The following is a 25,788-nucleotide window of genomic DNA, read 5'->3' on the forward strand; positions in this document are numbered from 1 at the left end:
TCAATATAATATACAACTTTGTAAGAATTTTTACTTAAAGTCGTTTAGAGTTTCAAATATGTGTTTTAAGTTCATATATTTCAAAATTTTGAATTTTGAATTTTGAAACGACCTTGAATTTTCACATAGTTAATACCAAAGGTGCAGTGGCTGACTTGATCTACATGTTTTATGTTGATAATTTTTTGATTCAAAGTTTTTACTGTTTCAAATATTTATTTTAAATTCATATATTCTGATATTCAAATTTTTTATTTTTTTCAAGCAACCTTGGATGAGACACATCCTATACCAAAGTTACAGTGCTCGACAAGATTTGAAACTTTTGTAGTTAAAACTTTTTTTTTGTTTACGTTTATTCAGTAGCCAAAAGATTTAATGCAATATTACGAAATATTTATGCTGAAAGATATAATCCTAGGGCGGGGACTTTATCATGGGCCATAATATGTGCAAGTTGGCCAATCATTCGTATCTGTTACAACAGTCAAGATCGCCATGAAGTGGGCAATGGTGGAGGCTGTTATCAGCGGGTTGAATCAGGCATTGCCCTCTGCCGTGCGATCCAGGTTTCGGCCGCCGGTGGCCCAAACACTAACCACGCTTGCTCCATTCGATCAAAGTCGTCGCTAGCAGGTGACCGATGCAATCCGTCACCAATTCACCATTGCTCCTCTGTCCAACAACACACTCAGTAAGCTCGAAAGCCGCCTCCCGTGTGTCGTTCATTGAGGTACGGGATAGGCTGAAATAGGGGTTGCTGCCATCTAGCCTGGAGTCCTTGACTGAAAATTTAGAAAAAAATTCAGGAAAAATTTACAGACAGATTGTACTCCATGCATTCCAAATTATAAGATGTTTATGTATCTAAAAGAACCAGTTTAGAATAGAGGGAGTACCAAGCTGATTGTAAGCAGGGAAAATCCCCAGCCAAGTCAATAAATTCGTGTCTGTACAATGCTATCATTTCAACAAATCGGTATGGTTCCACTGCAATAGTAATGGCAACACGGTTCCCAGGACTACCATGATTATTGCAAGCAAATAAAAGAAGAGACCTGGTACAGGAAATTTATTTAAGATCGATACATAATTAACAAGGCTTCCTGCCTTCTCAAGATTGTTTTGTACTAGTGGGAAATCCCCAAGACATTGCAACTACTGCAATGGCAAACCCAACACCAAATCCTAGTCCAACAAAGAGGAATAGCATAATATCCACAGATTTCTTCTCGGAATGATGTCGCACCATCACAGTCACAGTTGTTGGTGTTGTGTTGTAATTGCATTCTTTTGACAGTGGAGGCCCACACAAACCATCATTTCCCAAAAACGAGTCACTGAAAAATGTCATGAAATGAGGTGACTCTGGTACTCTTCCTTCCAACTTGTTGTAAGATAGGTTCAACATGGTAAGGAAGTCTAGAGATGCTAGCTCCTGGGGAATTGTTCCTGAAAGCTCATTAAAGGATAGGTCCAAAGCTTCTATCTGGTTCAAATGACCAAGCTGAAACGGAATTGGCCCTGTAAGTGAGTTGTGTGATATGTTCAGCACATTTAGCATAACAAGCACCCCAATATATTCAGGGATACTGCCCTGGAAAGCATTATTTGAGATATTAATGTACACAAGGGTCCATAATGTATTAGAAAGTCAAATCCATTGTATGTGATTAATGTGGTAATCTTGTACATGTCATTGACTGGGCCCTCATATTCTATGATCTGGGTCTCATTTTCAGTTTTGACAATCATGGACTTCAATCTTGTAAACCATTTCCTTGTCAGTGTACCTGAAAAGTTATTGGAGGCTAGATCAAGAATTCGTAGACTTGGAAATTCACAAGTGTCTTGATCATCAGCAGCAGAAGGCACGACTTCGCCAAAAAACTTGTTAGATTTCAGGACAAGAACTTGAAGTCTAGTGAGTGTATTCATCCAACAGGGAAAATAATCACTTATTTGATTGTTTCCGATATCAAGGACCTCCAAGTTTTTGCAAGCAACAAGAGATCTGGGGAGCCGCCCTCCAATCCAGTTGCCACTGAAATCTAGTGCCTCATATGAGCATCCTTCCTTGATATTATCCGGGAACGGGCCACGAAGCTGATTTTCTTTAAAACAGGAAGGACTTGAGCCACTGAAGTTGTTGTAAGAGAGATCGAGCAGTTGTAAAGGTACAGTAGGTACACCTTCAAGCATGCTATTCTTGCTGAGATCACAAAAGGACGGTGGGATTATCCCAGATAACTTGTTTCCAGAGGCCTTGAAGATGGTAACTTCACGAAGATGAGAACTAAAATTGGAAGGTATCGATGAGAAGTTGTTGTTTGAGTAATCGAGCACCCCTGTAGGGCCTCATGGAATAGGTATGGGCCCTTCAAACATGTTATTGCTGAAATCAAGTTTCCATGAATGTACAGGGAGAAAAGGAGCATAACCAACACTAGTAAGTTTATTGTTTGCTAGGATCATAACTGAAGGAATATTTAGAAAAGACTCCCATGCCCACTGTGGTACAGCCCCATGGATTTGGTTATCTGAAAGGTCAAGCCAGGTTATTTGCCTCAGGAAACTCGGGTGCTTATTTATGTTACAATGTGATAAAGATAAGTAATTGAGTTTGGGCAAGGATGCTAGTGAAGAATTGTCTGCTCCATCTACCAGAACTAGATCATTATCAGAGAGATCCAAGATAGAAAGGTGTGTCAGTTTTCTAAAAAAAGGTAAACTCCATCTTCCCGATGAAATTGTTTGAATATAGCAATATTATTTGCAGGTGCACTAACTCAGAGATATATGAAGGTATTTCTCCGGAAAAGCTACAGTTACACAGTGCCAATTTCTGCAATTTTGTCAAATTGCCAACAAAAGATGGTATCGATCCAGATAAGCCACAATCAGAAAATTGGAGAATCGTTAGAGCTGTCAGGTTAGCAATCCATGATGGCATGCACCCTTCTACAACCGTTCCAGAAATCTCCAATTCAGACAAGTATTTGAGCATACCAATTGATGAGGGAAGTTTACCGGAAAAGCCTGTTGCACTAAGTCCTAGCCTCCTCAAAGCTGTGAGATTACTAATTGAAGTTGGTATTGTGCCAGAGAAATCGGTTTCACCAACATCCAGATTCTCCAAACAAGTACTAGCTACGAAATTTGGCAGGTAACCAGAAATTTCATGATTGTTGTAAAGATCAATGGTCACTAGTTTCTTGTGTTGAAAGATTGCCGGTGAGATCTTATTATCGCTCAGTTGAAGAACACTCAAATTGGAGAAATTGGTCGAGAAATCTGGGATTGGACCAGACAAATCATTTAACCGTAGGTCAGTGACAGCAAGTAATGAAGTGAAGCACAAATCGGTCCTGAAATCTGAGAGTACGGTAACCTAAGCACTCGGAGTTTAGGACAGGATTTGGTTATGATGTTGCACCAATTTGCCTCGTTGTTGGACAGGTCCATAAAGCCAAGATTCAGCTCCCTTAAATTGCTAAGCTTCGCAATTAACTTGTCCAAGTTTTGCTCTACGAGCCTTGTAAAGAATGAAATTGAGTGTACATAAATCCAAGGAACATAACGAAGTAGCTCAGTAACTTCAAAACCAGTAGAGAGGTCAAGCGATATGAGATTTGTCAGGTGTCCAATGCCATTTGGCACCTGGCCAGAAAAGCTTGAACTTGAAAGGTTCAGATGGGTGAGTTCTGTGAACCGCTCAAACCCAGTAGGTGGGAGCTGTGACCCGTTGAAGTTGTTAGAGGCGAGGTTTAGGTACTTGAGGGAGGTCAGATCAAAAAGCGTGGGATCCAGGCCTCCACTTTCCAAACCGCGGTCACCCAAATCGAGGGAAGTCACGAGGCCATTGTTGCAGTCGCAGCGCACGCCCATCCAATGGCAGCAGTCCGTGCCGGCCCTCCATGATCTGAAGGCAATGACAGAGTAGCTGGTGGTGGTAAAGGATCGTTTCAACCGGAGGAGCGCCGTTGCCTGGTGGGGCAAGCATGGAACTGACAGCACACCGGTGGTGTGGTTGTTGATGTCACCACTAGCCCATGGAGGCACAAGTAAGCACATGATGACTGTGAGCTGGAACTGTAAGAGCAGGTGCAACACTAAACGCCGTGGCCCCTGGTGCCTCATGATGGTGGACATACTGGCAGCTTAGGATGGCTATGAGTTTATCCTGATTTTGATCTGGGGATATCCTTGCCCTACCTTGGTTTATACACTTCTAGCTCTGGTCTGCTGATCATGGCATACAGCAACAGCATGCCGAGTCAATCGAACGCGCTACTATCAAGGACCGGGACCACACACACTGCAGCCTGCAGGTCGACCAATCCTTTCCTTTTATAATTCAAGCCGATCAACCTCTTATGTGTTCCAATCAAAGTAAATATAGATATTTGACCAATCATCGCAGCGGGTTTATGGATGAATGATGAATCATGCTGAGTTGATGGAACGTGCAGTTATTATGGACCACACACAGCAACCTGCAGGTTCACCAATCGATTTCCCGGTTACGAGTCAAGCCCATCAACCTCATGTTCGGATGTTCCAAAATCAAAGTAATTCCGGTACTTAAAATCTTCTATAGAGAGAACTGCATTGACGAATCAGCAGTCTTTGGCTGGATCTTTGACCATGATCCTGTACTTTGCAAATGGATGGATATAAGGTGACGTTCGATTCGGTGGAATCTTTGAGCCGGTGTTGGGTTGTTGTCTTGTTGAAGGAGGGACAGGCCAACCCCAAGGCGAATATTCGTCTGGAATGCGGGACGAGCTTGTCTGCCAAAATCAGGCGAACAAGCCTGTCCCCTTGTCACGCCGTCAACGCCTCCGTGCACACGCGGGTGGAGCAGCAACTGCAGCAGTCCAGGCACACCCTTGAGCTCCGGCAAAGGCAGCCACCTGCGAGCTCGTCATCCAGCTCTGGCGAGGGTGGAACAGGCAAGCTCATCCTCGAGATTCAACAGGCACGTGCACCCACTTGCTGCAGTGGCGAGGGTGCCTTCACACTAATCCATCCCAATCCATATGGGTTGGGAGGTATTAGGGTAGATAATAATTAGCTAATTTTCCATCTCAATACCTACCAGCCCAACCCATATGGATTGGGGTGGATTGTTATGCTACGAAATAAGCCTCAGGTAGCTTGTAAGTCACAAACAGGCAATAATAGCACGTGACAAGTTCATAAGATAAGAACATTAGTCAAAAGTTACGAACAGCACATGACAGCTCACTAGTTTCTTATTATAAGAACATTATAGGTTGTACTTGCTTTTAATAAGCAGAGAAACCTCCTTAAAAAAAGAACATTATAGTTTGCTGCAATCCAGAGCAAAGCAAAATATTAATCGTAGCATACAAACATAGAAAGCAATCTGCAATTTTGATGGATAAATAATCAGATATAAGTGGGTAGTGGTAATCCGGCTTTGGTCTACACTCCAATGAATCAAAACTACTCCTGCAAGCATTGCACATGAGCACATCTATATCAGAAATAACAATCTGCTATTAAATCCATAATTAAATGTTAAAGTTCTATTGCCAAAGAGGTCAATTATAAAACTACATTTGGTAATTGTAAATAAAGAACATGTATTCTAGGACCGGAGTACTTGCAAACTTGCTTGATTAGTTGATTTCTCCCAAATTGGCGATGCAGCCCTGTAGCTGTGGGAGTGGACTGACTGGCGCACGCACCCTGCAAAGCGCCCCAGCCGGCAGCCGCACAGGTCAGCGCCTTGCAGCTGCCCATGCGTCCCCGCGTCGACCGTCGCGGCGCTGAGCCCGGCAAGCTACCGCCTCGCCCCCGCCAGGTTGTGCGCTCGTGCCGCGTGGACGCGCCCTGCCTGCCTGCCGCATGCCGATTGCTCCGCCACGGTACGCCGCCCCGCCTGCTGCTGCTCTGCCTCTGCGCGGTTGCTGGCACGCGGCCACATAGCCGCGCCGCCGCGAGCCCGCCACTCCGCCTTGGTCCGTGCTGCTCGCCGCGCCGTCGCTGCTCGGCGATTACTCCGTGGACTCGATTTGGGCATTTGGCCGGTTAGGAGAATTGTGGCCTTGCTAGGCCTTATTGGGCCAAATGAAGGCCTTTTATTTCGCTTCATAAGGCCTAGTACTCCAGACACGCTAAGCCCACTGATTCACAGGGAACGGAAGTTGCCCTCGACCTCGATGAAAACTGAGGCATATGTATTCTCCTGAAGTCCCGATCCCCTTTTCCGCTCCGATCTCTTACACACAGTTACTCCTCCGTATATCCTCCACTGGATCAGACTGCTCTGCGTCCCATTATTGTCACGAAGAAAACACCTCGTACTAAATGCTTCTTTTCCAATCGCTCACAAATTCATGGCAAGTCATCTGCTTCCAGGTTCTTTTTATGAAATTGCTTCCAGATTTATTTTTTTCCCAAATTGGTGTTTCTACTGCCTGATTTCTCGATCAGTCTCAAGCGACCAGAGGCTCCGTGAAGCAGTTTGGTGTTAGACTGGGTTGAGGATCACCATGTGGTGTGTTGGCACCTCCTCCATCATGAACAGCTAAGCTAAGGTGCGAGCACACTGACTGAGTAGGAGTTCAGGTTCGAACAGACAGTTTCCTCGTCAACCTTAGTTGTGGGACTCAATACTAATTTGCTATGTTTAGAGCACCGGATTCAGATTGCTCAAACTTGATTAAGATTGCTAGGGCCAAGTTTAGCTATAATAAATCCTTACGTACTCCATGCGTTCAGGACTTCAGGTTTCTGCTCAAGTCGAGTGTATGTCTGAAGTCGGTACAAGAGAGAACTGAAACCAATAAAATAATCTCACTTCTTTTCACTTGAAGTTAACACAACCACCTTCGGGATCCCATATGAAACATAATGAAATTACAAAACCTAGCCGAGTGAAATTAAGCTGTGTCATCTAACCCATATGGTGATCCATCTTTTATGAAAAATAATAACAGGCATATATTATTTTTAAGAGAATGCAAAATTCTAGCCTCTGCAGCCGCAAACAGCCTAGTCTTACACCAGGCATATATTATGTACCGTATTATGTATGGGTTCCATAGTGCTTGCAAGCCCATCCTTCTATGTGGCAAAAGCGATTGAACATCATTGCCAATGCAAAACCTACTCCGAACCCCAGACCAACAAATGTGAACAAAAGGATAGTGTCCACTCTGTCCTGCCACAAACTGTTGGATTCATGATGATCTGATGCTCTTTGAGTAGCTGAACCTGAACCTGAATTATCACATTGTTTAGAGACTTGACTTCCACAGAGGCCAAGATTGCCTTCGAAAGAGCTGTTGGGAAATGACAAAAATTGGTTGCCCTGTGGTATTCTACCGGTCAAGTTGTTGTATGAAAGATTCAACCAAGCAAGAGAAGTAAGGGAGGTTAACTCCTCTGGGATTTCCCCTGAAAAATGATTCCATGATAGATCCAACGATTCCAGCCAAGGAAGATTACCAAGCTGTGATGGAATCTGCTCTGTGAAATTATTGTGAGACATGTTAATTCCGTGCAGTGAAGAAAGCCTCCCAATCGATGCTGGTATGGGGCCATCGAATGAATTATTTGAGAAGTCAATTGCTTTGAAAGTTGTTAGTATTTTTGTGAAAATAATATCCAAGCCCTTAAATGTTATAGTGACAGTATCCCGATAGAATCCTTGTGACGTGTTCATTTGATGCCCTACAACTTGTCCCTCTTCATTATCATTTGACATCATCGATTTCAGTTCATTGAACCATCCTTGTGGCAGGTGCCCAGAGAAGTTGTTGGAGGCCAAACAAAGTATCTGCAAACTTGAGAAATAGCCCATGATTTGTTCATTCTCCTGAAGATCTGTAATCATGCCAAATAATCGGTTGGATCTCAAAACCAGAACTTTAAGTTTTGGAAGAACCCCCATCCAAGATGGAAATAAATCGGCGATCTGATTGTTACCAACATCAAGTAGCTCTAATTCCTGGCAGTTGGTCAGAGATCTTGGCAGTTTTCCAGTTATGTAATTTCTGCTCAAATCTATTGTCTGAAGCACACATCCTGCTCTGATATTGTCAGGTAGTTCTCCGTGAACAAGATTCCCTCTTGACTTAAGTACTCTCAAGCTATTTTGTGTTAAGCATGGTGGGATCATTCCGCTAAAGTAGTTGTAAGATAAGTCAAGGAATTCAAGGTCTCTTGCACTACAAACTGAAGTTGGTATATGACCATTCAGTAGGTTATTCGAAAAGTCGAGATATGTTATATCTTTGAGATACTCGCCAAAGTTAGGTGGAACGGCATTGAAGTAATTATTTGAGTAATGCAAGATAGCACTCGGTTTCAGACTCATCAGTTCACATCCTACTTTTACTGTTGGTGTTGGTATGATTCCTTGAAGTCTATTGAAACTGAGATCAATGATATATTGAGATGTCATAGGAATAAGAGATGAAGTATTCTCCAGGCTAGTAAACATGTTGTGCGAGAGATTTAGATAGCTCATGCAGCCAGTCCGGGTCTCCCACAGCCAGCCTGGTATTGCCCCATGAATATGATTGTTTGAGAGGTCAAGTGTCTCAATGCCATCTAGAAATCTCAACGTTCGTGGAAGTTTTCCAAGGTTGCAAGATGCTAGCTCCAAAATCTTGATGTGAGGTAATGAAGAAAGGAGAGGACCATCTTCTTCATCTATCACTGTCAGCATGTTGTTAGAGAGACTCAATGCATAAAGATTCTTGAGCCTCCAGAAAGATCTTAGGTTCACTGTGCCCGTCAATCTATTTGAGCCAAGGTAAAATGCTTCAAGACTTGGAAGCTGAGTGTAAGACTGAGGTATAGATCCCCCAATGTTGTTATCTACCAAATTTACGTTAGACAAGAGTGAAGACAAAGGGTTGTCAATGGCATCTAAATGGCCAGAAAGTTGATTTGATAAGAGAGAAAGCGATTGCAAATTTGGAAGTGTGAACAAGCTTCTCGGAATTTTGCCTGCATGTAAAGGTACAATGCCAGTCAACAAATTACTGTGATTAATTGTAACATAGAATGCTAGTATAGTAAAGCATAATGTGCATGTACAAAATAGCCACCACTACTAATCATGTGGTTAGTGGTAACATTACATGAATATTTATTTACTTTCAAATGTTGATATTCCTCCTGAAACCAGTTTCGAGGACAATTGCCCTTCTTTTTATCCGAACAAAAGTGGACTCCTCATCATTTCATTATACGTCCTCCATCCCAAAATATAAAGATTTCTACGTTTGTCCTAAGTCAAACTATCGTAAGTTTGATCAAATTTATATAGAAAGATATTAACATCTATGACATCAAAGATGTAAGCTACGAAAAATATAGTTCATTTAAATTCTAATGGTGCTCATTTAAATTCTAAATAATTGTTGTTTTTCTCTAGACTTGGTCAAACTTAAAATAATAAACTTATGGCAAACTTTTAAATTCTTATATTTTGGGTTAGAGGGAGGAATAAGCAAGCCATATGTATTATTCTTCCCTTCGGCAATACTTATCCACATGAACACAATTACGTTAAAAAAATCCACATGAACACAAGTAGTGAGTTAGGGGGTGTGAGTTTACTCTCTCCATCTCAGAAAAGTGTGCGCTCTTTTCGAAAAGGAGGGAGTATATAGTAAGTACAAGGAACGGAACACGAGAGAGGGGATGGCTTTAAAGTTTGTAAGACATGGTTGTACTATATTTCAATACTGATAACGAAGAAATAATGGTGGTGGAAAATTCTTCATGGAGCTCACCAGTGAGGTAATTTCCGGTGAAGTCTATGCTTGAAAGCTGCGTCAAGTTACCAATCCAGGGGGGTATCGGTCCATATAAGCTGCACATGCTGAGCCTCAGTGACATCAATTCTGTAAGATTGCCGATCCAGGATGGTATTGGTTCAGAGAAGTTGTAGTTGTCAATCAACAAACTTGTCAAATGTGTGAGATCCCCAATCCAAGAGAACTGCGGCTTCTGTAATCCTGATGATGATCCCTGGAGCACTAACGTGCCCAAAGATGGAAGCTTACCTACAAAGGGAAGGTGCTTGGAAGTCCCTTCTGTGGTAAGAGTCAAATAACTCAAAGACTTGAGATTGACAATGGACGCCGGCAACCCATCAGAAAAGTTTGTGTCCTTCAGGTCAAGCATTTCTAATCTATTTTCCGCTGGAAAGCTTACCAGATGCCCAGAAAGCCTTGAATTCCCGGACATCAAAAGGACCTTCAGATTTTTCAGTCGAAAGACCTTTGCCGGAAACTGCCCTTCAAAGTCATTGTCTCTCAGGTCAAGGGTGCTCAAGGAAGAGAAGCCAGCAAAAAACTCAGGAACCTTGCCAGCGATTCTGTTGTTAGGGAGGCTGATCTCGACCAGCGAACGGAGCCGTGAGAAGGAGCGATGGATGGGTCCAGACAGGCCACAGGAGGACAGAGACAGAATCTGCAGGTCCGGTGTGGAGCTTGCTAGAGCAACGGACCACGTCTCTCTGCCGCCGATGGAGATGTCCACTCCATGAAGGCGAAGCTCTCTTAGATTGCCGAGATTAGCGACCAATGTTTCAAAGCTTGGCTCTTTGAGGACCAGCCTGCTGCTGCTGGGGCCCCCGGCCCCGGCGGAGAGATGGACCAGCTTGCTGAGCCGCGCTACGCCGATGGGGATCTGGCCGCTGAAATTTGTGTCGGCTATGTCGAGGTGGACCATCTCGCTGAGCAGCTCAAACCCAGTGGACGGCAGGCTCTCCCCCATGAAGTCGTTGCCCCGGAGGCTGAGGTTCCTCAGAGAGGTGAGGTCGAAGAGCGCGGGGTGAAGGCCCCGGCGGCTCCGCAGATTCCGGCCTCCTAGATCCAACGCGATCACCCGCCCTGAGCCTGAGGTCGCGTCACAGGCGACGGCTTCCCAGAGGCAGCAGTCCGTCTTGGCTCGCCATGACGTGAGGTCCTTGGGGTCGACGAAGGATTGCTTTAGCTGGAGCAGCGCGGCAGCGTCGGCCGGAGAGCATGACGATGACCCGGCGCCGGCAGTGTTGCTGCTGCTGGAAATGCGCGTAAAGTGTAAACAGAAGCTGTAATCAATCACGTATGTAATTATGTACACATTAGCATGTTACTATATACGTTAGGCAAACTGAACTCCGTTCGAAATTATAAGATTTAGATTTTCTACGTACATAAATTTTGTTATACATTTAAATATATATCATTATAGGCATGTTTAGATCCACCAACTAAATTTTGAGACTTTTTCTCGTATGCCATTATAAAAGATCGCAATTCTCTATGTGCCCCTAGAAAAATTCAACGGTCTTCAGCACCACTACTCTAACTTTTTCGTGTCCTCCATGCCACTTCCATCAGTTTGGGCTCTAACGCCGTCAAACTGCAATGAAAAGACGAAAATACCCTTAAGTCTAAATATGTTATTAATTTTTTTAGCATCTTAACAACTTCAAATGAAAAAACTCAAAACTAGAAAGTTGTAGATCTCGTCGAGATGTATAATTTTCATATAAAATTTATTTTTATTTAATTCCGCAAAAAATGATGATTTTTCTAAGATATATTAATCATATCAAATCATATTTTTTTTTGCGGAATTAAATGAAAATAAATTTTATATGAAAATTATAGATCTCGACGAGATCTACAACTTTCTAGTTTTGAGTTTTTTCATTTGAAGTCGTTCAGATGCTCAAAAAAATTAATAACATATTTAGACTTAAGGGTATTTTCGTCTTTTCACCCTTGCAGTTTGACGGCGTTAGAGCTCAAACTGATGGAAGTGGCATAGAGGACACGAAAAAGTTGGAGTAGTGGCGCTGAAGACCGCTGAATTTTTTCAATGGCACACAGGGGATTGCGATCTTTTATAATGGCACACAAGGAAAAGTCTCCTAAATTTTAGCGGGCTAAATTTAGCTGCTAGGGATCAAAACGGCTCAGCTAAAAGAACGGCTCAAGTTTAGCTAAGTTTAGTTACTTTAACCCAACTAAAGTTTAGCTGAGTCTAAGCTGAAGGATCCAAACACCCTAGATAAAATTTAGCTTAGAGAACTTTTAGCTGACTAAAGTTTAACTTTAAAATTTTAGCTAGCTAAACTTTAGTTAGGTGGATCTAAACGACCCTATATCTAAATACATGAAAAAAAGTCCAAACGTCTTGTAAATTAAAACAGAGTGAGTAACAATTAATCTCGGATTGAGACTTTCTTGTAATGCCACGTAAATTAAACGGCTGCTCCTATGGACTCTATAAAATATAATTATACGGATAGACAGAGGGTCTGTTTGGTACAGCTTATAAGCTGCTTATGGCTAAAATAAGTTGGAATCAACAGTCAAACGCTACGCTTTTTAGTAGCTTATTTTGGCCACGTTTATTTCCACAGCTCTCATTTATACTAAAAAGCAGAAGCTGGATCAGACCAACTTATTTTGACCGTCGCTTTTACTCTATTTGTGCAACTTATCTGGGAAGCGCTTCCCAGATAAGTTGTACCAAACAGGGCCAGACTTAAAAAAAAAACTGTCAAGGAGACAAGAACACTTACATATTTTCAGTGCGGACGATGATGCAGAAGTATAAGAGGAGGTGCAGGAATACGTGGAGCTTTGAGTGCCTGGAACTCATCTCATCTACTGCTGGTTTGCCGGCTCTCACTTTCATACGATGGCGTTCGATTTTTGGCTACTTATATATATAGCAGCAGAGCTAGAGGCCGGAACATTTTCTTTTTCAAAAAAAAAATATATGGTTTACGTGCAGCATGTCACAGATTCACAGTGCATGGCGTGCATAGAATGGCACTTCGCGTGTGCGACCATCCTGTCGTCAGTTCATGGCGTGGCGTAGGCGTGCGTAGAATGGAACTTTGCGTGTGCGACCATCCTGTGCGTGATGCTTTCTGACCCGTGCGGCCGTGCGACACGGTAAGTCACTACCTAACCATGCGCGGCAGTGTATAGGACCGTTTAGGGCACGTTTGATTTCTTCCTCTAAACTTTAGATGTCTAATAAAATTTAGAGCTAATTAAAGCTCTAAATAAGTAGTCTAAAATTAGCTCTAAATTTTAGCCCACCTCACATCAGAGCTTTAAGCTTAAAAATAAGCTAAAATACTCTAAAGCTTTCAGCGCTCTAATGTTTAGAGGAGATGTTTCAAATAGGCCCTTAGTCGTACTTTGATGAGTACTTTCACTCCCTGTCCAAACAATAATAATTTTTAACACTAAATTAATAGGAGGCTCTAAAGTTTCTGCCTTTTAACAGCAGAAACAATTTTCAGAAATCGAACCAAACACAACCAAAATATTCACTATAACTTCTTCCTTGAAGAAAGCTAAAGACATGCATTTCTTTATCTAAAAACATAATAAAATAAAATCAAGACAAACCACACAATGGAATCACTCTTATATATTATCCCGACATTTGCGAAGTACTACTCCTCCGTCCCCTCCACCCCCAAAAAAAAATCTAACTTTATGAGAAATCAAACCATTGTATCCTTAGGTTTAACCAAATATATATATAGAAAAAACTACTAATATTTACACAAAAGGTATCACTAAATTAATTATGTAACATATTTTTATGATTAACATATTTAAATATATAAATGTTAATATAATTTTCTATGAACATAGTTTTAAAATAAAAATTATTTAACTTAGTTTTAAAATAAAAATTATTTAACTCTTTGAGAAACGAGATTTATATTATTATTTTTTGGACAGGAGTGAGAGTACTCATCAAAGTATGACTAGGGCCTATTTTGATCCTCTCCTCTAAACTTTAGAGTACTGAAAGCTTTAGAGCAATTTAGCTCACTTTGAGCTCTATAGTGCAACTCTAAGAGACTTGGTAAAATTAGATGCTAAATTGTGAGATTTAGCCATTATGTAAAATAGAAAGCCCATCTAAAATAGAGTTTTAGAACAACCTAGTTAATTTTTTTCGCGTGCAGGCATATATGCCCGAATTTCATTAAGAGGGCGGGAATGGTCAATAGACCTTACAATAAAGCCGTTAGCTGATGGTGGCGAGAGACCATCACCAAAGCAAACCGCAGCCTAGCTACTGAATTACCAAAAGTCGTATTACAAGACCACCTGGTTCTGCGACCATAAGCTAATCAAGTGAGCCAACGAAGAGTACTCTGCCTCGCACCAGCATTGCGCTTCTCTGATCACCTCCTGTGCGATTGCCGCCAAGTTGGACGTGATTCGGTTGAAGACCCTATTGTTCCGCTCCTTCCAGATTGTCCAGGTGATGAGCAGTAGCAGGGTATCGAACGGTGGCCGGCTGTCAGCACTCAGCCATTCTCTCTGTCTCAGCCACCAAATTCCCAAGCGTTCCTCTGTCAGCGGCGTCAAGTCCTGTAACCCCAAAGGTAGAAGCAACCTATACCAGAGTTGCCTGGTAGTCACACACCCCACGAACAAGTGATCACACGTCTCGGATGCCTAGCTGCACAGGTTGCAGTCATCTGAATCATGTAGGCCATGCCGCAATCATCGATTTGCAGTCCAGATCCTGCGGTGAAGCACCAACCACATAAAAAACTTGACCTTCGGTGGAGCTTTAGTCTTCCCTAATTCCTTGGCACCAAGGAGCGCAGTTGATCCTTCGAAAAAAGCTCTGTAGGTCGACGACACGCTCTACTTCCCATCAGGCGACCACTTCCATGTGAATCGGTCCGGCACATGCGGATCGAGAACGACGGCGCGTAGGATTGCCCGCACACGCAGGTACTGAAGGAGCACCTGCACAGTGTCCGCACCATGAATTTCACGTGCCCACCGGTTCTAGAAGAGACCATCGTTCAGAGACATCTTCTTTCCTCTCGGTGAGATGGCAGCGAACAACTGAGGCGCAAATGAGCATAGCGAACCAACATTGGACCAATTGTCCGTCCACAGTTTTGCTGAGGCCCCATCGCCGATGATCACAGTTATGCTGGCGTCTGTCATTGCGACTACATTCTTCTCAGCACGTGTCGGCAGTGTAGCCCAGCAGCGATCAGGCTCAACTCTACTTAGCCATTCCCAACGTAGCCTGAGGGCCAGCCCAAAGAACCTGAGATCCAAAACACCTAGGTCGCCCAGAGATGTCGGACGACAGACAGTAGTCCAGGCCAGTTTGCATTTTCCTCCTAGCGATGTGTCAGTACCGCACCAGAGGAAAGCCCTGCGACGTCTATCAATCTGCTCAATGGCCCAGGTCGAGAGGCAACACGCAATGCTAATATGCACCGGGATCGCCGACAACATGACCTTGGTCAGTAACACTCGTCCCGCGTGCGTGGATAGCAAGTAAGGCTCGCTAGGGAAATATGGCCAGCGAGAATGGTGGGATAGTCAGCTGGGAAAAATGGAAAACAATAGACAAGCTGTTGGAATGCTTTTTTGAGAGCACAATAGCTATAAATGGCTTCGCGAATACATTTAACCAGTCTGTTGGAGTTGCTCTAGAGCTCTGAGGTGAGGTGGGCTAAAGTTTAGAGCTAACTTTAGACCACTTATTTAGAGCTTTATAATTAGCTCTAAATTTTAAACATCTAAAATTTAGAGGAAGAAATCAAACATGCCCTAAACGGTCCTGTATACTGCCGCACATCGTTAGGTACCGACTTACCGTGTCGCACGCGTAAGAAAGCATCACGCACAGGATGGTCGCATACGCACAGTTCCATCGTTAGGTTCCGACACGGTTTTCTCTTGATTTTTCTGCCATCCAACGCCAGTCCGTCAGCCCCGCACATATTATAAACACAAAAGGCAACATATAGATCTACCTGTAGCTGGGCTTTGGGTGGACTTGTTGCAGGAGAGTCGAGCAACTACGGAGTACGTGGCCTAGACAGTCTGCAGGGCCGTCTTAGAGGGGAGAGCAGCCGGTGCGACAGCCAGGGCCCATGCCACGAGGGGCCATGAGTACATCTATGTATATAGTATTTTTTAATGAAATGGAAATTTAAATGCCCATACATTAGCACAAGTCTAAAATTAAGGAATTAGCTTGTCATCACTTCCTATTCTGATATTTAGCTATTCTCGATTGCCAACCGATCCTGATCAAGCAATCATTTCGCCTCCCAATTGCCTAGACCAATTGCCAAACACAGTTTCTAGTTTGTTTGTTTTTTATATATAAAGAGTTTCTAGTTATCTTCGCTAGGTTTGACAAGCGTGTTCCCTCTATGGAGGGTAAACGCCGACGCATATGGCCGTATCGGCGGCACACCAACAAGCCAACCAAAGTCCAATCCAAACTCCAAAGAGACGACACAATGACGCACAGTCGTCAGACTGCATGTGGACCAGTATTCTTCCTAGCCCTAGGAGAGCTCCTCTTGCAGTTGCAGGACAGAATGGCAGATAGCTCCAACCATGCTATTGCTATTTCCCCGGACTGCCTATTTCATGATAGGTCCAAACACATGCAGCGATGCAAATGCTGTTGGTACAGTCCACGCGCTCGTGCTCAGAATCAGCGAAAACAGGCATGTTGATGTTGACTTTACCCACGGCACCGAGTTCTGAAAATGGTGTCCCAGTGGGGGAATACAACCAAGCTGCCGGCATCGCTGTTGGTGTGTTGGAACCCACATGGATCCAATAACACAACTTTATACGGCTACAGGGACAGCTGCGTTTACCTGAACAACAGTTTAACATGAACTACATGCATAGGTGGCCCTGCCCCTGCAGCACCGCTGGACCCCAACAGTTTCGAGTAGCATCAAGCTTGGGCCATCTGCACATGAACATCAAGGAGTCAGAATTCGGTAGAGCCGCAGATTCCATTGGTTATTTCTTACTTCTCAAAAGCAGTTTGATTCTGCGTCCCGCATACTCTGTTTTTCAAAAGTAGGTTCAAATGAATGTTTTTCCCTATGCCATGGCATAATTACCTTTGGAAATCATAATCTTTGGTAAATAAGCCAGCGGGTTTATGAAAACTTCTGATTTCAGGTTCTTTTAGTAACCAATCAGTTGCGTAAGGGGCTACGGAACTGGATTCTACATGTGAAAGGACAAGAGGGCATATCTAAAAGATTCATGGACTAGAGCTATACCAGTTTCGCAGAATTTCTGTTCTTCAGTGTCAAAACTGCTGCTTCAGCGAAGGCCTGTGCAGCTCGGGCCTCTCCTTCTGCAGCCTCTGCTTCCCTAGCAGCTGCTTCAGCTTCTGCCATGATAGCCTCTGCCTCTGCAACTGCATGAGCAGCGGCAGCCGCAGCTGCCTCAGCAGTCATAGTTGCCATACGAACCAATTCAGCATCAACTTGGGATCTCGTGAGGGTTCTACTAGCATCACTCCCTAATTTCAGGGGTTCTCCTTGCACGTCTTCCAGCAGCATCATCTTGGGGCTTCGGCCCTCTATGCGTGGTGAACTAGGTGCTATCCTGTACTTCCGATTCACCTGCAAACTTCCACTGGTCATGCTGAAAAGCTCAAGGTTCTTCAATTTGAGAACATGCAACTTCTGATTGGATCAAAATATGAACATTCAGCAATGAAAGATGGCTCATTGGCTCATGGACACCATAAAGCCCACAAATCGAGTAGTGCTGAAAATAGCATTTAAAGTAAGATCAGCCGGAAACCTGCAGTCTAACAAGGATTCTACATGAAATTAAACAAGAAATCATTATGTAATAGACTAACAGTGGAGTATTGTGCATCACTAAACAAGAAATCAGTGCTTGCTAATACTGATAAACATGTTTGGCACTGTAATAATAGACAGATAGTAGAGTATGGTGCATGACTGAACAAGTCTATGTGTGTGCACCTTCTCAGAGCACATGCTTCATGGCCAAACATATGTGTCATGATAAACCTTCATATACTTGTATTCACAAATATGGCATATCAGTTGTTCCAGTTGGATGAAAACTAGGCTTCTGATGGTGTTATGCACAGATTTTACTTATCTAGTACTACTTCCTTAGATGATATCATGAGAATGCACTAGTGTGGTGGTTGGCCAGTGGCCACCCAGTTGTGGTGCCATAGGACCAGGGTTTGAACCCTGGTTTTCACAAAAGGTCCCTCACTGTGTAACTGCTTTCAGAGATATACACAGTTGCATCCTGGGCAGTCAGCCTTCTTGACCCTATGATTACGGTTTCTCCTTAATGCAGTGCCTTGGGGGAGACCTTTCCCCCAAGAAGAGGTTTTTTTGGTGATAACATTAATTGAATTTACTCACGTGGTATCACCTAGTAGTTTCATCTTTGAATTAACTTTATTTCTCATAGCATAAAATGATGTAGAGAACTACAAAAATCATATTTACCTTTAACAATTTCCCACTGGTAGCTAAATCCTTCAGTTTTGCAGACAATAAGTGATCAAAATCACTAGGTGGCCAATATTGCTCCTACATAAAACCAGGGTAAGAACCTGATTGTGCACATAGCAAATAAGACGACCATGACCCAGTTGGCCAAGAATTTTTATTAGCTAATAAGAAAGAACATGATGATTTCAAAATGAAATCAGAACTCTGCAAGAAGACATAGTGCAATAGCTAACTTTTGACCAACAAAAGGAGGAAATCTAATGTAGCTAGACATGCTTTTTTATTGGATTCTAATATTTGGTCTGTGATATATCATTTTCATACAGTCAAATCAGGTGTACTGAAGTTCTGTTTCTGTATGAAACGGTGTTCACTATTTATTTAGGTGTTTAGGAGTAATGATCCTTGCAACAGATATGGGTGGCACCAGCCATCACTGCATAGGCAGGCAACCTGCCAACTTGGGCAAAATCATGAGTTCATGACGGCTGGGTAGTGCCACCTAGTTGATTTCTTATACACTTATGTCAAAATAAAAACAATAAATTTATTATTAACAAGATATCTTGTGTATAAAAAGTTTTGGCTGACTAAATACAAACAAAAAGGCAAATAATGTTGACATTCAAAAGTAAAGGAAAATGGAAATGTAGACAGACCATAAAGCATATTATAAGTCTATAAGTCCTAGAAAGAAACAAAAACAAGAGAAGAATGCACACCTCTATGTAATTAGCAATAGTAGTTCTGTGTGACCCTGTAGGCTCATTCAAGTTCTTTATAGCCTCCATTATAATATTGTCTAGCCTGCATTAAAGCCATTAAAGTAAGTGAAGACTTCAGTCTATCTAGTTTTCTATTGAGATAACAAAGAGAGGAAAAAAAGTTAAACGGCACAATTATGTATTATTACATTTATGCATATGCAATCACCTTGAGTGAGATTTCTTTGATTTTGAAGTATTCCACGCTTCAACAGGCACTGATGCTATAGGAATAGGATTTACATCAACAATCTCATCATCAACATCAGAAGTAACTGTGCTCAATGCCAACGAGTGATCATTATTCTTAGGAGCAGCTCGGGTTCTCCTCGTGGAAGTTCTCCCCCTGTCACGAGCACTCGATGAAGTGACAATTACATTCATGTTGCGCCATTTGTCCTAAGTAGTGATTAATAGAAAAGAACATATGAGCATTAAGATTGAAGATGAATCTGGAAATTTAAAAACCAAAAGACATGATTTCAAGGAATACCCAAATATGGCAGTCCCTTCACTAAAGCAAACTTACGTAAAAAAAGGAATCGAGTGAATAGTTTTAACCTTTAGGTCAACATTCGAGCGGTAGCGCAATGTGGAGCTAAGTTCTGGATCATTCAATATCATACGCCAATTTCCAACTCCATGTCTCGCTACTCCAGCTCTAAGAGCAGCCTCTTCCTCAGAAGTCCACCTCTGTTTTAGAGCCCCCATGCGTAGGCCCAATCTTTTCAGTCAAATACAATATGAAGACGAATGTATACCTTCTAGCCTGGATTGTGAATTCAATCCATTAGAACATTGTAAAACTGAAAGGAATATAACAACTGCTGGACTACAATAGATTAACACTACTGCAAACACTGAATCATCTGAAAACTCAATTCTAAGAATATTTTGGTAACAACAAACAAATCCAACATGTGCAAAAACTTATCATAAATAAATTCTTGTTTTAATATGTACAACATCCTGCCACTTGGCTAAAGAAGAAAATCAGGTTTGTACTACAACTTAAATATACCGAATATTAAGAAGGGAAGTCTAATGTACCACATAAAATCTGTACAGGCCTAGAAATTACTGAAGAAATATTTGCTGGTTTTCAAAGGCTCTGTTATTGTTCATGAATACAGCCTATGATATTCGTCATAGTATTACTCCCTTCGGTCAAAAGTAAGTGATGTTATAGACATCGGCACTGTCCCGAACACACAACTTTGACTACTGCTTCCTGTTGTGATATATTATGAATGATCTGCAGTCCAAGTTTAGATTGGTTCTTTGCACATAACCCAAAAACATCACTTATATGTGACGGGAGGAGTACATATGAGTCAAAATGGCATAAAGTGGCCTCTATGATGTGATCAAACAGAGCTTCAAACTAGACTACTAGAGCTTGCAAAGCAACTTCAGAACTACTATTTTTTTTCTCAAAAAAGTGGTAACCGGCAAATCCAATCATATCCCAATAATCTTGTGAATTTCTATTTAAGAATTCCATTGCTATGGCATTAACAGCATGACCTAACCTCCTATGATACCAAAACCAACCAAGAAAAAGATTGATGCAAGACATAGACAACATGGGAGCATTTCATTTCATGAAAAGGAAACTGCTTCACCATCTCCATTTCTTACTGAAACTCCAAGGATGCCCTTTCCAACAAATCCTAACAAACTTAATGAATTGTAACACAGGAAGATGATGAGTTCAGCGTCAGGGGCGGACCCAGTAAAGTATAAGTTAGGGTTCGCGTGCTCGGTTTCGCAACAGGAAGGGAAGAGAAGGGATGCGCATACCTGGTGGGTGCTCGTCCCCGGCCCGCGGAAGACCTGGCGAAGGAACCGACGAGGCTAGACCTGGGCGCCTGGCATAGGTCTGCAACGACGGTCGCCCAGCTGCGGCGCTGCGCCACGCGAGAGAGAGTGAGAGAGCGCACACCCAGCCTAAACCCTTCCTTTGCTTGTTGCTGCTCGCCGCTCGGAAAATCGCTGCCCTATGTGGCGCTTGCCTCCGACCTCAAGCGTCAAGCCCCTCTCCTCTCCGGCTCTCCCACGTCAATGGCCAGCTAGTCCTGCCACCCTGAGCCTGCGCTCCTCACTCGTGTGATCCGGCATCAAGTGGGCATAAACATGTGCATTAGGAATATCTAGATAGCCATAAGGCCCATGGCCCACGGTCGTTAACACAGCCCATCGCCTGATGTTTCGGCCTAATCTAGGCACGGCCCGACCCGACCTGATGATCACCGGGCCCGTGCCGGCACGTAGAGGCAGATTGCGGCTGCAAGCCAAGAACGGCGCGTTCAGGTTTCAACATGGACTGCAGGAGGCATGGTGCGCGCGCGTCCGAGCGAGCGGCTTATTGCAACGTTGGATTCAGCAGGACGGAGCTAGGCACGAGCACGACCGCGTGCATGAGGGCGGTTCTGCCGGTGTCAAGAATGGCTTCAGATTGGAGCCGAACTTACGAAGGGCAACGCTCACTGCATGTAACGACGTCTCGTGACATCAGGATCGGTGATGCATGCATGCGTAGAGTTGGAAGGAATCAACATCTGGACATCTAGTCGATTTTCCGGCCGGCCGATGCCCTGACGTGCAGAGGAAGTTGACGACTTGACTTCTGGACGACAGTAGTAGTGTAAGCTTGTGGGAGAAGCTGAACGCGTTTTTTTTTTTTTTTTTGCACTTAAGGGCACATGCCCTCACATTGTGGACCAGTGTCCTTATGGGCAAAATTTACTTTACCGGGAGAAGCCTTCGAGTTGCTTTGTTTATATTTCTTGCAGGGATGCACTGCCATTATATTGCCTTTTATAGTAGTGTATAAGCTTGGAGGCTGAAATTCAAATTCAAATTCAAACTTAACCTACCGCATGATTTACCTTTTATATTACGACGATGATGCCAATTAATCTACTTCACTTGCTACGTATTGTAGATACATATATACCGCATAAGGCGTTTTGCATTGTCATAGATCTACCTACTTGATGACAATGATGCATATCATTGCAGTGCAAATTGGTAACTGGTAGAGGTAGCAGATTCGTACCGCTAAAAAAATCGAGGATATTGACGTTCAAATCAGTCTTGGCGGGGAACGTTGGCACGGGCGTCAGTGTCGAGGTCATCAACGCCTTCAACGATGACGTCGACGTAGAGCTTGTCGTGCTGTAAAATATGTTGTTGGTGGCTAGGACAATGTATATATAGTTCAGACAAAGCCTAAGAGCTTAGTAAAAACTAGAGATGGGCATAATTAACCAAAATCGAAAAATGATATGAAAGAACCAGAATGGAATCAAAAGAACTGGAACCGAAAAAATTGGTTCCTTATTCGGTTCCAGATAGCAAAGAAGCAAAATAAGCAGAGGAAAACTTTTGGTTCCTACTCTTAGTCTCTTAGATAACTGAAAGAACCCAAATATATGAATTATACTTCACTTACTTGCTTTTTGTAAGACTATGTTTGGTTTATGTATGATGTATCATTTTGAATTGCTATGTACTTGCGTTACTACATTACTATTATTATCAACTCTCCGATGACATCATGTGCCACCCTAAGATCCAAACCCCTCACTTGACCTTCTCAGTTGTCACCAACCACCTTGATGCACTCAATACTTGCCCTTTACAAGCCAAGAGACAATTGCACAACACACGTGAACTTGACATCTTGGTTATTTCAAATCACGCTCAACCAAAGCTGGGTACATTTCCATCACTTATCATTTATGACATGGGCACATATCCATCAATCATGCTATCTTAAATTTATATAAGTCTGGTTAAAACTACAGAAATTTGACTCTGTGAGATCATGTGATAAAAATTGGCTAGCATTAAATTTGTAATTGCAAAGTGACTAATATAATGGCATAATATAATATGTTGATAAAATATAATTGGTTGATCATATGGTTTTTTCTTGATGGTGTAGTCATGGTACAGTTTAATATCCTCATGTGAGTGGTGTTGCGCGGACTAATTTGAATCAAGTCATGGACTTGCGCTCGTACGCGATTTTGTGTTTATTCATGTGCAATGTCTAATTTAATATATGAAAGTTTGAGGTCAATCGGAACTATAGATTTTTTGTCGAGATTATTTCTAGTAGAGGCACAGTATTCTGTTTAGAACTGTAAGCTAGACTTACAATATGTTTTGTGTTTAGGGAGAAGCCATTATCATTCATCCGCCTCTGATTGTTTTTTATATTGTGAATCGATTCTACAGACTAGAACAAAAGTAAAACGACCTGCGATTTGGAACATAGCGTGTGCTATAGGTAGCTAATGATACCGTCCACGACGATCGTAATCCATGACGCTTTTCTGAAAAGGATGTGCATGCATCGCATGAGTCCGCGACATGTTGTTAGCTTTCGCTTAGGACTTAGTTTGATGTGTATGTATTTATCTCAATCCATATGTGTTGGGGTCTTATTTGGATGCGTATATATTCGTTCCATCCACATGTGTAGAAGTGAATTGGAGTGGAGTTAAACTAAATTACATTCTATTTCACTCTAACACACGTGGATTGAGGTGGATACACATGTATCCAAATAAGGCCTAAAGTGGATTGGAGTAAAATTAAACTAAATTTCATTCTATTCCACTGCTATATATGTGAATTGAGATGGATACACATGTATTAAACAAGAACTTAGTTGAGTGCAATGGGAAAATGGTAGCAATAGATCGTGATATTTTTTTTTAAATAAGATCGACGGTATTTTGGTTGGGCCGGCTGCTGGCAATTCACCGTCCCCGATAAGAGAGCAAGCCCAAGTCACGTACGTGTAGCCGTGTAGGAGCGCCAAGAGGTATCCTCTCTTCGATCACACACACGAGAGAAACTTTCATGATTGAGACGTACAAACTACTGCTCTTGTGTTGCAATAAATAAATATGTTACCTTAATTAATTAAGAAATAAAACTAATGTCATGGATCATATATATATTAAAACTTCGGCAGAAAACGAAGCACATAACGGAAGCCATCTTCTATTATGTGAACAAAATGACTTTGCACGACTATCTTGCTAGCTCCTATGTGCACCTCTCCAGCTCCTCTAGTCTAGAGAAATAACTTCTTGGTGAAGCTAAGTGCCAGTTCGGGAGGCCGTATTGTATCGTGGATTATTTACTGCTGGCTGGTTTGGTGTGAGAGAAAAACACTATTCCCAACTGGAAATTTACGATCGTTTACGAGCAAGCGAACAGGCACTAAAACCCTTTAGCGAAACATTTAGTAAAATGGCTTCTTTGGACCCTCCCAAACAACATTATTATATATCAAGAAGCAAAACTTTAACTCAAGTAAGAGTAGGAAATTCATGCTTTCGGTCAAGCCCAAGGGCACCCACAATGGTTACTAGCTCTAAGCCAACATCTCCGATAGTACTAACTTTTAGTACATAGCTTTTAACATAGATGACCCCACATGATACTCTCACATAACCTTGAATTGTATGCAAGAGAGCTTAGTTGATTAAGAGCTAGCTTTTCTCTCTCTTCTATTAAAATATAAGAAAAATACTTAGAGCTAGTTTAAAAGCCAATTGTTGGAGCTGCCCTAATGGGAGCTAAAGACAAATTCCTAAACCTAGGAAGGTTCAGCCTAAAAAGTGGCTAATATATTAGGTTTTGGGAAGATAAATGCTTAGGCCGAGTCCCAAGCATTAAATTATACCCTACATTGTTTGTACTTGTAGTGAGAAAGAAACAATCTAAAAGGTGGCAACCATATTAGGTTTTGAGAAGATAAATGCTTAGGGTCCCAAGTATTACTTTGTAGCGAGAATATCACTACATTATTTGTAGTGAGAAAGGAACAAGCAACAATTATGGAACGACTAAGTTCAGATTCTCTCAATGTATCCTTCGGAAGGGCTTTAGTTGGGAATAAACTTTCAGATTGGGCACAATATCACTACAAGAGTCGCGAATACTAACCTAATGGAGGGTCTAGATCCATCTGTGTAGAAATTGCACAGTGATGGAACACTTCCAATTAAATTGGTATGTAAATATCTTGTCAATAAAGGATCTAAGGTTATGCAAGAAATTTTCCATTTGAAGATTCCATTGAAAACGACTAAGATTTTTGTGGCATCTCAAAAAGGGAGTCGTTCTCACTAAGGACAAACTAGCTAAAGAAGACCCAATGGTAGTAAGAAGTGATGCTTTTGTAGTAAAAAAGAGATTATCTATCACCTGTTTTTTGAATGTTATTATCCCAAAATGTTTACGGCGTGTTGTATATATTGTGTTATGAGTCCTTCCACTACAAAATAAAGAGAGCATATGTTCAACAACTGGTATAAACAAGGTGACAACGAAACTACAATTCCCTCAAAAAAAAGATGACAAAACTACAAATAATCTCTATTATTAATTGACAAGAGCAAAGAAGTGTTTTGTTGGGATATCTAGCTCACAAAAAATGAAATTGTGTTTAACAACAATGAACAAAAAACTTTCTCTGGGCCCTATTCAGGAGAATACATTGCATTCGGTTTTATGCTCTATTATGGCGCATCAATCAATGACCAAAAGGAGGAAATGGTCAAGTCATGTCAAGTCAGCTAGTAGAGCCAAAGAGCAATGGGCTTCTTGGCGGTTCATATGGATGGCCTTTTGTTTTTCGTATTAATAAAGAATATCAATTTT

General features: G+C 42.1%; 2 protein-coding genes and 1 pseudogene across 2 annotated transcripts; all 3 read right to left on the minus strand.

The window, feature by feature from the left end:
* Positions 1 to 435: 435 nt before the first annotated feature.
* On the minus strand, positions 436 to 5,085 carry LOC136457706 (receptor-like protein 7; annotated as a pseudogene).
* Positions 5,086 to 6,731: 1,646 nt separating this feature from the next.
* Positions 6,732 to 10,910, minus strand: LOC136457707 (receptor like protein 22-like). Its single transcript, XM_066457727.1, has 2 exons — positions 9,783 to 10,910; positions 6,732 to 8,991 (listed from the first exon to the last, which is right to left on the minus strand). The coding sequence occupies exons 1-2, from the start codon at positions 10,768 to 10,770 to the stop codon at positions 7,061 to 7,063; spliced, it is 2,919 nt and encodes a 972-aa protein (XP_066313824.1). The 5' UTR covers positions 10,771 to 10,910; the 3' UTR covers positions 6,732 to 7,060.
* Positions 10,911 to 16,212: 5,302 nt separating this feature from the next.
* On the minus strand, positions 16,213 to 21,199 carry LOC136457708 (single myb histone 5-like). The gene is made up of 7 exons (XM_066457728.1): positions 20,902 to 21,199; positions 19,660 to 19,867; positions 19,268 to 19,497; positions 19,057 to 19,141; positions 18,329 to 18,412; positions 17,102 to 17,449; positions 16,213 to 16,779 (listed from the first exon to the last, which is right to left on the minus strand). Exons 2-7 carry the CDS (start codon positions 19,807 to 19,809, stop codon positions 16,765 to 16,767), a joined length of 912 nt encoding a protein of 303 aa, XP_066313825.1. The 5' UTR covers positions 19,810 to 19,867; positions 20,902 to 21,199; the 3' UTR covers positions 16,213 to 16,764.
* Between the last annotated feature and the right edge of the window lie 4,589 nt (positions 21,200 to 25,788).

The sequence above is a fragment of the Miscanthus floridulus genome, chromosome 6 (assembly GCF_019320115.1).
Source record: "Miscanthus floridulus cultivar M001 chromosome 6, ASM1932011v1, whole genome shotgun sequence".
NCBI lineage: Eukaryota > Viridiplantae > Streptophyta > Magnoliopsida > Poales > Poaceae > Miscanthus > Miscanthus floridulus.

Bases quoted from the DNA above. Each gene is read 5' to 3' on its own strand.
- LOC136457707 (XM_066457727.1), bottom strand. From the start codon at position 10,770: ATGGGGGAGAGCCTGCCGTCCACTGGGTTTGAGCTGCTCAGCGAGATG. The intron at 8,992-9,782 runs GTGAGCTCCATG...CTTTACATGCAG, and splicing joins CACCGGAAATTACCTCACTG to GCAAAATTCCGAGAAGCTTG.
- LOC136457708 (XM_066457728.1), bottom strand. From the start codon at position 19,809: ATGGGGGCTCTAAAACAGAGGTGGACTTCTGAGGAAGAGGCTGCTCTT. The intron at 19,142-19,267 runs GTGATTGCATAT...GCTTTAATGCAG, and splicing joins TCAAAGAAATCTCACTCAAG to GCTAGACAATATTATAATGG. The intron at 18,413-19,056 runs GTGTGCATTCTT...GGTTTTATGTAG, and splicing joins CTATTGCTAATTACATAGAG to GAGCAATATTGGCCACCTAG.